Source organism: Poeciliopsis prolifica, unplaced genomic scaffold, assembly GCF_027474105.1.
Source record: "Poeciliopsis prolifica strain line A6 unplaced genomic scaffold, Auburn_PproV2 SCAFFOLD022, whole genome shotgun sequence".
Taxonomy (NCBI): Eukaryota; Metazoa; Chordata; class Actinopteri; order Cyprinodontiformes; family Poeciliidae; genus Poeciliopsis; species Poeciliopsis prolifica.
Genome location: NW_026562397.1, coordinates 3039569 through 3052695, shown reverse-complemented (window position 1 = coordinate 3052695; position 13127 = coordinate 3039569). Strand labels below are relative to the sequence as shown.

Sequence of the window (13127 nt, the reverse complement as noted above, 5' to 3'; positions counted from 1 at the left end):
CTGCAGTAGACTACACTTTGATAGCTATAGGATTCCAACACATTTTTTCATAATCACTTTCACTGCTTACATTTTCTCAGCCTTTTTGCCCATTTTATAACTGGGAATTTAAAAATAAAAACTTAAATGTGACTTTTGATTACTGATGTTTGGACAGCAGTGAAAGTTGAAAAGAGCTGAGTCCAAAACAAGACACTCGGATGGGTGGATGGAAACAGATTTTTTACAGAGGCATGGAAAAATTCGAAGAACAAGAAAAAAAAAACAAAAAAAAATAGAGTTTTTACAATTTATTTGATAACCTTCACCCATTGCGACGAAATGTATATTTCTCCCTTCTGTGCTACATGTGTCCAATGTTCATGTTTTCCCGGAAAACTATGCATGGCAGCTTTATCTCACTGAGAACAGATTGAGCGGATGCCATGTCCAAAAGCAGCGAGCTTTAGCCGTCGTCCCCTCCTCCTTCCTGGGAGCGGAGGGGAGGCAGTAGGCTCGGGCCGTGACGATTATCCGTGACGCAGGTTCGCCCTCCATCACTAGCAGAGCCCACAGGGTGAAAACACCCAGAATCCGAGCAAGCCATCACGACCAATGGAAATATGTAGTTAACTCGCCTGGTTTTCCACATTGCGATAGCAGGAGGGTTTGGTGGAGTCGGTAAGTTGACATTCTTAAAGCCGGGTTTGATAAGTGAGTCCAGCCGTAGCCATTTAATAGCGTATTTCTGCAAACGTTAGCCAGCTAGCTAAATGGGAAGCTAGCATTAGCCTAGCAAAGAAAAGTGCGATGATGGCGGATGATGCCCGTTACTTCCAGCTGAGTTGCTTGCATCGGGATAGCATGAATATATTCTAAATATAGCATTCAGGGCATACATATTGAATGTAAAATGATGTTCGTGGATTATCATTGACCATTTCGGTCGTATTATTTTAAGGGGTCGTGTTGGCAAATGGAAGGTGAAACTGCTGAAGTACGTTTGTGATTTGACTAGCTACGCCAGCAGTGAAAGTAACCACAGTCAACGCCAACCCCTAAGATATCAACAAGACACAGACTTCAAAGCACAAAGTGAGACGCTCCCAGTTTAACTATTTTAACAGCGTCTGTGACAGGGTAGGTATTTAATAATCACAACACGGTTATATAAAGGGTAGAAAATCCTTTATCAGGATTCCTTCATCCGTCCTGCACAAAAGTCCGCAAGGCCTGTTTTCCGAGTACACTTTAATAATGTGTTAGTAATGTTCAAGTGAATTAGTTTGTTTGCAAAGCCTTTGTCATTTATTCAGAAGTTAATCAGGAGATTTTTATAAATGTCAGAAAAACCAGCATGCAGTTAAAAAAAGACTATGGCATTTTTGGACACATAAATTGAATATAACAAACTTTAAACTTCATATTTCTTAAAAGTGAGCAAAAGTAAACAGTAATATTAACTACACTTGTTTAAATGTTGACATTTGCGGCTTTCCAGGACATTGTTTTGTAAGTGAAGTGAAGCTTTCTTCCATTCCAGGCATGAGATGAGCAATAAGAGAAAGTGGAGGTACAACAATAACCATGCAATATTTTAAACATAGTATAAGAAATATTTTACACACCAAGACAATAGCGCAAAAATCATGACAGATAACAGACCATCCTTTTGATGTCTTGACATTTGGCCCTCAGTTTACTTATTTTTCCATTGTGAGATACCGATCAGATGACCTAAACCAAAAAAGGCTCTGCTTGTATCTGTTTTGGTTTTGCTCTGTCCTTTCTCCCTGATGTGAGTGGAATTAGCTGTGTGAGAAACTGTGATGGTACACAGATCCTGGAGCACAAACCTTCTGTGTGTCTGTAGTCGTTGCATCTCTGACCAGCATCAATGCAGCCTTAACGTTCATCTCTGAACAAGAAAATAGCTTCATAAACAAGCTCACTGTAGATTTGATATTAGATCTATTATCTGGATGTCACAGTCTATGCCCATAGCTCTGTGAACTGTGTGCACACACAAACAAATTTAGTGGATAAGAAAAAAAATGCTGTTCAGTGCAAGGCTTTCAGACCTCAAATAATGCAAAGAAAGCAAGTTCATATTCATTTAAAAACATCAATACTAATGTTTGAACCCAGGAAGAGTTCAGAAATCAATATTTGGAGGAATAACCCGGGGGTTTCCATGAGGTTCAGTGCTGTGGGCTCTTCATTTTTCCAGAGCTGCGTATATATTTCATATGCTTTACATTGTTTTAGCATATATATATATATATAAAAACAACTGAAGGTGTGGCTGCTTTTATTTTGCCATTGCAGTGCGCCACCATCAATTCCCTGCAGAACAAAGCCTGATGTCTGTCAGTAAATGAAATCTCTGAATTGTTTCCCTGCAGACCATTTGGAAGGGAATCCACCATGGGCGGTCACGACGACGACGGCTCGTACGTCGTAAACAAACAAAAACAGGACGGAGAGCTGAAGAACAAGCTGAACGAAGGCAGCCACTGCAACAACGCCAAGCGGGTCAAAGAGGGCCAGAACCAGCTGCGCAAAGTCACAGAGAACCAGCAGGACCAGGACCACAACTGCAACATCAACCAGAATGGCAACAAGGACGACTTCCCCCTGCAGAACACCACTCAGGAAGAGCAGCAGGGAAACGAGGAGCAGACCAAGTCCCCCAAAGCAGCCATGACGCCCGGCCTCAGCCAGGAAGAGTCCAACAACATCCTCAACGAGCCGCTGCTCATCCACGCGCTGGAGTCTGAAGAGGAGAAGGAGAAGGAGCGGGAGGAAGACGACAAGGAGAAAGACAACGACCGCGAGGGGCAGGAGGAGGCTTCAGATGGTGGTGGAGGAGAGAAACCCTCAGAGCGGAGTAACGTTGAGTCTCACAGGGATGGCGGTGGTGGCGGCGGCGTAGGGAGAAACCCCTGCCTCCTCTTCTCCAACATGAACGGGACCCCGAGTGACGAAGACCCCAGCTGGCCTTCGCTGTCTCAGGACAACTCTGACAGTTCTCCAAATGGGAACAGAGGTAATTCAAAGCATTGATGATGCCATGTTCACACAGCAGGTCTTTTTTTTTCATTTGCTGAAATATGATTTGTTTTCTTTGTATGCTACTAACTAAACTCAACTGCAATCAGATTTGCCTATGAACGGTTTGGGTTTCCAAAGTGAGCCACATGCACAGAAGCAGAACGTAGCCGTCACACATCAGTGCACCGTTCACAGAAGTAACATTGGATCAATTTCAAACAGGCGACGGTATCGTCACAAAATCACAAGACAGTTGATAGCAGCGGCCTTTTGTGGTGCATTTACTGCAGCTTCTATAGAGAAGATGCATGTGTAGTCAGTGCTTGAAGTCGTCATCCCATAGTTTAATTGGTGTCAAAAATATTTGCATTTAGCACTTAATGTGAAGAAATCTTTATAAACTGAGATCTATATCATAAACTGCTCATTGGAATCTTCTTCCTTACTGGTTCATCCAGAGGTTTTTTATTTTTCTCATCACATTTATTCAAAAATTTGTTGAAAGATTTTAATGGTTCCTGTTGGTTCTAAGCCTTCTTCACCCACTCCACCCCCTTTTTTATTTTTTTTGGACATATTTCTATTTGCATTTTTCTTTGAATTGTAGAATCTTTCTGGGACTCCAGCGCGTTTGAGACGGACACGGACCTGCCTTCCGGGTGGATGAGAGTGCGCGACACGTCAGGCACGTATTACTGGCATATTCCCACAGGCACCACCCAGTGGGAGCCTCCGTCACCTCTGGGGAAGGTCGGCGACTCCATGATGTCCTCCACCATGTCTCTGGAGACCACGCCCTGCGAGGAGCCAGAGGTGAGGGCAGCCAAACCCCTGGCTTAGCGACGGGTGGCTCAGAAATGCAATCAGATATTTTATAGAAAAAAACTCTGTTCTGTAGGAAACCTGGGCTCAGCTTTCCAGCACAGATGATGGTGGTGATGACGGGGAACTGTGGAAGGTTAGATAATGTCACACTCACTACTCTTAACTGCTTTATTTCCTGGAGAAACAGCATCTTATGTGTTTACATTTTTTCACCTTTTCATTGCTGTGAAAGGAGATGTGGAGTTCAGTCCCTCTAGGATGTTGCAATGTTTTTTGGGATTGCTGATGACTAAAATGACTCACTTTATGGCAGCTTTTTTTAAGGAGTTGTAATCAAAGTTACTATTTTTTATTTAAATTTTTTTTTTTTACTTTATTTTTGTCAAAATCTGGATTCCTCCCTGATTCTTTGCTTGTTCTGTTGCTGGAATAAAGATTCCTTTTAAATATGTGAAAAGTAAGTATTTCTGTCCAGAAATAAAAGAGGATTGAGCTTATTTCTGGCATAGTCGGGGACTTACAGTATGTAACAACAATATTAGTATTCTTGTCAACAAGCTCAATATGTTAAACTGCCGTGGATTCATTATTTAGCTAGCATTATCTGAATGCAGCAGCTTGACCCCACTCACACTGTTTGCTAAAGCTAGCTGGTTCTCAGGAGATGTCATGAAACAGGAACTTAAGCAAGAACGAGCCTCAGGATTGGTCAAAATTCGGCCGAATTTTGACCAGAATATGGAAAACGTTCATGCGATTGGTCAGATTTGGGGAAAAGGTTGAGATGGTTGGTGAAAGTTACATGTTTGCACAAAATTTGCAAATGAGTGAATTTGCGATTTGAACTTCCTGGAGGGATTGATAGATACTTCATGTTATTTCATGTTCCACCTCACTGCCTATAAACTGCATTTAATTCAACAGTGATTTGGCATTGTCCAGGCAGATACTGGAGCTAGTGAAAGGCTTGGAAACAATGCCATTTAACTGGGTCACCTCTTATGGTCTTCCTATGAAATTATACAGAAGAGGATTAGACTCACTGGGGAAAACAAAACAATTCTGCCTTTAACTCATTGTTGAAAAAAAAAAAGACATTTCTGCCAAAATATCTCAGAAATTTTTGAGGAAATATTAGAAAATTTCTCACTTTGAAAAGTTGAAAATTTGCCAGATAACTAAAATTTTGAAATTGTTCCCCTCACTACCCCCCAAAACACCCCATTTCTTTCTAGCTTAAACGTGACGTTAAACATTTTGGACAATTCTAGCAAAATTTTTGTCAGAAATGTCCTCCTTTTCTTCTGCCTATAGTGTGTGCCGTCGCAGAATGCTGACTTGATCTCAGAAGATTAAAGTCCGAATTCTGAGAAACGGTCATTATTTTCTTCTTTTTTCCGTGGCCCTAATTCTCCTCTGCGAGCTGCAGCGTTGCATCAAATTGTCGTCGTCATTTACGCTTTTTGGCAAAACGTACTAATATCATCTGCCATGTTTGTCTTCAGGAGGAGGGAGAAGCTGCATCTGACCAGAGTCTGAAAGAGTTTGAAGGAGCAACTCTACGCTATGCATCTATCAATTTAAAGTAAGCAGGAGGATTTTATATTGACTTCTAAATGCTGCCATTCTTAACTTTCTTTTAAATTTATTCTTGATTCTTTTGTTTTTGCAGTTACAACTGCTCCCAGTCAGAAGACGAGGAAAAGATCGCTCCACAGTGCACAGACCTGGAGACCAAGGTGAATAAGGAATCCGTTTGGAAAAACCCTTAGGATTAATGTGGCAAATGCTTTGGTTCTTTGTAGATGCATAAAACAGGAACAGAAGTTAGCCTGGCCTGAAGGGGATTATTATTAGTTTTATTTATTTTATTTTTTTCACTTTTCCTCCCAGCTAGATCTTTTTAATCTGGGGCCTAAAAAAGCAAAATCGTGATTATGAGCAAGAAAAGAAATGTCAATATCTAGTTTTGGGGGGGTTTTATTGTACATTTTAAAACATCACTTGATGCATTGTTAAAATGCATAATCATGAAATGTTAAGAAAAAAAGAGTAAAACAGTAACAAAAGTAAATAAAACACAGTTAAGATTTCCAATGATTATTTAGCCTTTGATACAGAATCAGTCACAGACTGGAGAAAAGAGACGTGTTCTTAGCCGACATTTAAAGCTGCATAAACACGTAGAGGTGAGCTGTTCCACAGTCTTTAATCAGAAACTGAATTTAAGAATGCTCAGCTGCCTGAGTTGATCATGTTGTTTCTGTCGCCGTCAGTGTTTCGCCGTGCGTTCTCTGGGCTGGGTGGAGATGTCTGAGGAGGACCTGGCGCCCGGAAAGAGCAGCGTGGCCGTCAACAACTGCATCCGGCAGCTCTCCTATCACAAACACAACCTGCACGACACCGCTGGGATCTGGGGGGAGGTGAGAGTCATCACTCCTCTGTGGCCACAGCAACACACACCGCACGCTTGAAAATGTTGATGATTCATGCGCTGAGTCCAGCCTGGTCTTGTGAAGCTCCCACAAATTCTTGAATGGACTTTACTTAAGAATCCTATGAAGTCTGACGTTATTCCTATTGCTTCTGCACTTTTTCCGTCCACTCAACTTTCAGAGTGCATTATTTTTTTTAATACACAAGTTGCTGATTTTCTAGGACTTAGATTTTGGTTTAATTTTCTGAGGACCATAATCATCAACATTACAAGTTGAATTATTTTTCGTTCTCTAACGAAAAAAATTCAAATGTTGCGTGTCATTCCTCATGCTGAGCATGTGCACCTCCTGCAGGGTAAGGACATGCTGATGGTCCTGGAGAACGACACCATGAACCTGATCGACCCTCTGGGCCAGACTCTACTTCACTCTCAGCCAATCGGAAGCATCCGTGTGTGGGGCGTCGGCAGAGACAACGGAAGGTCAGACCTGGCAATAAGGCAGCGTGTAGTTTACCGCTCTGACATCTCATATTTTAGTTTCTGATGTCGTATTGAATGGATTCAGGGTTTTCCCCAGAACACCTGCTAACGGCGGTGGTAGACTGGCGTCAAAATCACGTTTAACTCAAGCGTGATTTTGAGTAAAAAAAAAAATTGAAAGTTGATGGAAAATTTGAAAATGTTTCCAGGGAATAATTTTGTGTTATTGGAAGAAATTAACACCAACTATAAAGTCTTAAAAACAACAACAACAAAAACAAATAAATGAACAGTTCTTAGACTGGTGGGGGTGCAACTAAAGCCTGGTGACCCACCAGGCTGATTATTCACCAGGGAAACTGTGGTACATGTACAGTACATGTAGCTAAACCTATATTTAATAGCTATCAATGTAGTATCTATTTCATGTTAGCTAAACTAAATAGTTTAAATGTATTAATTCTAAATTATATAATAAGATATGCTGTTCAATTATGAACAATTATTTTTCACAAATTTCATCAAAAAAACAAAACTGGCATCTGTAAAAAAAAAAAAAACACCAACAATTGGCTAATCTGAAATATTAATATTGGATATTTATATTAAGTAATATAAAATTTAATATACTCAGTTGAAGTTCATATTTTTCTGACTGGTAGATTTTGTTATGTTGGTTTGTCTCCACTTTGCTATTCATTAAAAACAAAGAACTCTGTGTATGTGTCTTCTGCTGCCCTCTGCTGGATGTTTTGTATAAGTACAGCTGAAATATCCCATTAATCCTTTCTGCCATCTGGATTCTAACAGTTGTCTTGTTTTATTTTTTTTTCTTTCATGCTGCTCTATTCATTCTTAACAGGGAAAGGTATATTTTAACAATTACTCTTTGGAAAATTTATTATGTGTGATTCTACATGTTTTACGTTAATACAAGTAAAACTAGAAACAGGGGGTAAAAATAAGCTTTTTATTTTTCCCTGCAGGGATTTTGCCTATGTTGCTCGGGACAACCTCACCCAGGTGCTTAAGTGTCACGTTTTCCGTTGCGACTCGCCCGCCAAGAACATCGCCACCAGCCTGCACGAGATGTGCTCAAAGGTCGGCTTTTCCTGCGATTTCATTTGAGCACATTCAGATTATTTTCCCCCTGAAAATAATATACAGTATTACTATTTCTCTTTAGATCATGATGGAGAGAAAGGCAAACAAGCCAGGCGTGAGCAGACTCAACTCTGACCCAAGCAAACCGTTTGGCATCCCTGTTGAAGGTAAAATGGAAACGTTTCAACATTTTCTGTTTTATTAACCCAGACAATCGAGTAACACAAATATTTTCTGCCTCAACAGAGTTTCCTGCTCCAAAAAACGAGCTCTTCCAGCGCTTCCATGTTTATTACCTTGGTTGTATACCAGTGGCCAGACCAGTCGGTGAGCAAAGTCAGCGACTTCATCCGCATTTATTAATAGAATTTAATAATTTTATTAATAAATGTTGAATTTGAGTCAATATTTCTTGGTGCGTTTCTGACAGGAATGGAGATACTGAATGAAGCCTTGGAGTTTGCGATGGCTGGCAGGGATAAAAATGACTGGACTCCTGTTTCTGTCAACGTGGCACCAGCCACCCTCACTATACTTTCAAAACAGGTACAACCAGGCCTGTCACAGTAACACACTTTACTGGATAATAAATTGTCCCAGAAATTGTTGAGATAAATAATATTGTCATCTTGAAATCATTTTCAAGTAATGTATCGATATTGACATAATAATGCAAGTTAAACTTTCAATTTCGTAAGAAATGCTCTTAATGCTGGAACTGAAAGATACGTAAAAGTCCAGAATAAAAACAATAAGTAATTCGACTTAATTTGTCTTCTGATTAATTGCTTAATACCACAGCAGATTTTATTTATTGATTGTAATGTTTGTCTGCTGTATGTTTCAAAATTGACAGGGTTTTATGTTGTGTTATTTTTAACCTGGCTGTGAAATCTAAAAGTGTAGAGTTTAATTTAAGGCTCTCATTTCATTGCATTCCCAATGAAAGTCTGAATTTGTATTTAAGCCTGTCACAATAAATCAGTGAAGCGCATTATAAATAAAAATGAGCTCCACAACTTCCTGTCTGATGATTAATATGTTCTGACGGGCAGTTTTGTTTACAGAAATATAAGAATCCATTTTATTTATGGTTTTTGTTGGTTTTTATAAATGGTTTTTATTTCAATTTTATTTATTGATTTTGGTTGTCATATTTTATTTTGGATATTTAAAATATCTTCCAATGTTGTCTTCTTTGTTCATTAGTCTTGAGAGGACAAATTAGCATTATTATCCAATCATCAATATATTACTTTAAGACAATAAAATCATTTATCTCAATAAAAACTGTGACGACTTATCATCCAGCAGAATGTCTCATCTCAACAGGCCTAATTGTGTTCAGTAGACATCTTGTATTAATTCCTGGTGGTATGACTAAATAATTTCATCCTGCCGCTCCCCTCCAGGATGACGAGGTCCTGTCGGAGTGCAGGGTGCGCTTCCTGTCGTTCATGGGCGTGGGGAAGGACGTCCACACCTTTGCTTTCATCATGGCTGAAGGCCCGCAGGAGTTCACCTGCCACATGTTCTGGTGTGAGCCCAACGCTGCCAGTCTGAGCGAGGCCGTTCAGGCTGCTTGCATGGTGAGTCTCAGAAGAAGGAATGCCATGGCAAACGTATTACAGACGGAACGGTTCATAAAAATCAGATCGGATTGAATGGCACATGCAGAGTTTAGGTCTAGTTTTAGTCAATAAACTGGTCACGCAAGAAAGAGAGCCTGTAGGATAGGACAAGTTCTACTTCCTTTTGGATTTTTGGGCCTTGAAAGAATAAAAGAATAGCTGGAACTCACTGTGCAAGATTTGAGAAGAGTGCACACCTCCATATTTCAGCAAGGCTGATGCATTGAATGTTAATTGCTAAAATTAGTTTTATAGCCCTCTTTAATCAAACTACAATTGTGGTCTGGTTCGCTTGGAAAGGTGTGAATGCGGAATTGAACTCTGATGCACCTAAAAATCTAGGTCTCTGTTTGGGTCAAGTGAACTCTGGTGCAGTTTGAAAGCATTTGTGAAAGCGAAGCGGACCGTAAGCTTCTCTAAAAGCAGGAAGAAGACTACAGCGCAAGGCATTTTGGATAAATGGAGCCAAAACAAACAAGATAGCCTAGTGCTAACTAGAAATGCCTCATGGTCTTTAGCCAAAGAAATCCAACAACCGCTAAAATCTGACACCACTTCATTTTAGTTTATATTTGGTGAAAAAGGAAGTTGCGCTCGGCATCTTCTTCAGAGGTATTTGTGTCGTTTCCTTCAGTAGTTGTTGGTGCAGCGCCACCCCAGACGATTGGGGGAACAGATTTCTCACAGTGTTTGGTTTGTTTGACACATTGCAGTGTGAAAGCAAACTACACCAGCTGAAATGTTGCAACTTTGCTCCCTAATCAAACCCAGTTTACTGTTCTATCAGGTATGAAAACATCCCTGTTTAACACCACTTGTTTTTTGCTTTTCAGCTTCGCTACCAGAAGTGTTTGGATGCCCGCCCCCCCAGCCTGGCCTCCTGCCTTCCCACTCCTCCCGCTGACTCTGTGGCCCGCCGGGTTAAGAAAGGTGTTCAGAGTCTGCTTGGCACCTTTAAGAGCTACAGGTCAGGTTCTCAGTCCCCGTAAGCCGGCGAGAGGACCCTCTACTGTTCGCCAAATGCCAACGTCCAATCACAGCAGCGCCCCTCCTCACCCCTACCTGTCCCCCTTGCTCCACCTTACCGCCGTCTCTCGTGTGCAGTCTGTAGTGTGTGAGGTAGATCTTCGCACAAACCCCTCACATCAAACATCTTTGTGTTTTTTTAACAGAATTGTTGAATGTTTGACACGGATGTAATATTTTTACCTGCCGACACAAGAATTCCCACTGAAGCGCTCCACAGGTCGTCAAACACAGAATTTTCCGTGCCGTCTTAGGGCATCATAACCCCCCGCTCCTCCCGTAGTCGTAGGTCTCCCGGGCAATGTAATTTAGTCTTCCAGTGACCTCCTCCAGTGACTGGATCGTAGTGCGTTCTCTTGTCATTCTGCATGACCATTTGCAATTTCAGCGCCAGCGTGCAATAACCAGATGTTTCCGAATGACGTGATGATTTCTTTTAACTCTTATTTTTTGTAACAAGCGGGTCTTCATCGATCTAGCACGAGAGGCTTAAATGGAACAAACAGAGCCATGATGAAAATCATTCTCTCCTGACGATAATAGTAATAAAGTTACAAACTGGGTTTTCTTCACAACTGTTTACCACCAACAAAAAGCGACTGAATCGTACTGTATACTCTCACCACAAGCTGCATGTTTTGATAGCGTAGATGACTGCTGTCTGCAGCAGGGTAGTGCTCAAGAGCCATCAGTGTAACCTATAAATATATATATTTTTTTGTGTGTGTGTTTCTGTATTGGGGGGAAATGAGGAAGTTAGAGCTGATGTGATTTTTGTGTACCATAGGCATGTCACACTAGTTAGTGTCAGTTTATCTTTAAGCTAGCTTAGGGAGTTAAACCTCTTGTGTAAATGAGAATTTTTGATTTATCTTTTGTTTCTTTGTGTGTGTGGCCCCCGGTCTCTCTGGTTATTGTTTTATTCTTTTCTTTTTTTTTCACACACTAAAGTGTAAACACCAAACACGATTTCTACATTAACTCGTTAGATTCAGTTTTTATAAAGACTCACACAACTAGCTGAGTTGTATTTTACCTTCGTGTCTGTCGTAAGTGGTCAGTACTGTATGTAGCACAATAGTAAAGCTCATCTCTAATGTTGAAGACGCCGTGTGTAAGGCGTTTCTGAGCGTTACATGAATCGGCTGTAAGTCTGATTCACCCAGATAAGAAAGAAGAACGAATGGCATTTTTGTGTTTTTAGGTTTAAACCTCAAATTTTGACAGTTAAAAAAACTGCCCACCTAATTATTAAGGGTCCAAAATGCCACAGTTTCTATGAATGTCAAATAAGTAAAATTAGTCTCAATATTTTCATTGTTTTAGTACTTTATAGGACATAACAGTGGGGGTATTTAAAAGGATTAAATCTTTATTTTTTATGATCCGAGAGCATCACAAATTGATCCCATCTGTCAGCCAAAATTAGTTAATGAAACAAAATAATCTGAAGCTTATTTGGAAGACCAAACGGGGGCATCAATGGACGACCTGTTGTCATCTGGTCACCCCAGATGAGAGCAGGGATGGCAAAACAAAAAACAAACATAAGACAGATGCATGAAGCTGCCGCCTTCCCCAGAGTGAAGAGATATGCAGTAGCTTGGAGATTTAACAATGTGGCACTTACAGTTATTACTAGGACAGTCCTTTATGCCTTTCTTTCATGTTTGGCTCAGAAGTCATTTCAGGATCCTACTGGAAGTGAAACTACGCAGACACCTTCTATCTTTCATTTGGCTCAGACACTGAAGAACAGTAACTAACTACTGTACTGATTTCAGGTGTTGACCCGTCTGGTAGCGAAGAACATTTTTGTTGTTCTGGCTGTTGACTTCCTGAAAAACATTTTTCTGATACCTTAAGGACCTTTTTTTTTTGTAAATTAGTGCTAATATGAATATGTATGCTTTTTAAACTCTTTCATAACAAGCTGAAGCACAGGATATATTAAATAAATACTGAAATTTTACATTTTTTAAAATAAATCTAATTTATTTAACATATTTAGTTGTGTTTTTAGTAGTAACCTGACACATTTCTATACATACTGAGATATTTGTTAAATTGTGGCACTTTAGGCCCTTGGTGCTCATCAGCTGTAAGCACTGAAATTCCTCTAACTGAACAAAGTTTTGTCAGGTAAATCGGAAAACACAGTGCCAAAAGGAATTGCCATTCTGTTAAAACACACAAACACTAAACATTTAAGCATATCTAACAGATACAAACAATTTCTGAGAGGTTCGCTGTGGCAATTCTAGTGATGGGTCTTTTCCTCATATCTGGTTGTGAAAGCAACGCTGTGTCTGTCATGGCTCCCAAAAGTCTTTCCAACTTCGTTACGACTTGAGATAAAACACTACAGAAGTCGACTCTACGTTCACTCATGTAACTGCCTTGCCACTCACGTGTCACATGGAGTTATTGTGGTTTTCTCCTCTGAAAATTGCTGTGTCCAGTCTGATGATTAAAAGAAAATGGATTAATTTATTACTGGTCATGTAAATTAGGTGTAAAAAAAAAAAGAAAAAGAGAAGTGGATGTATATAAAAGTCACTGCACAATAAATGTGGACATATCATCAA

The 13127-nt window shown here is 40.2% G+C and overlaps 1 protein-coding gene across 1 annotated transcript in view; it reads left to right on the top strand.

Annotated features, from left to right (window-relative positions):
- The window catches only part of apbb1 (amyloid beta (A4) precursor protein-binding, family B, member 1 (Fe65)), a 13620-nt gene extending 493 nt beyond the window's left edge, over positions 1-13127 (top strand). Inside the window, 14 exon segments of the mRNA XM_055045293.1 lie at positions 412-660; positions 2385-3028; positions 3641-3846; positions 3932-3991; positions 5364-5443; positions 5531-5597; positions 6135-6281; positions 6651-6778; positions 7765-7879; positions 7965-8049; positions 8129-8209; positions 8313-8428; positions 9295-9471; positions 10347-13127. Of these exon segments, the coding sequence (XP_054901268.1) occupies positions 412-660; positions 2385-3028; positions 3641-3846; positions 3932-3991; positions 5364-5443; positions 5531-5597; positions 6135-6281; positions 6651-6778; positions 7765-7879; positions 7965-8049; positions 8129-8209; positions 8313-8428; positions 9295-9471; positions 10347-10502 (2311 nt within the window). The 3' untranslated portion in view covers positions 10503-13127.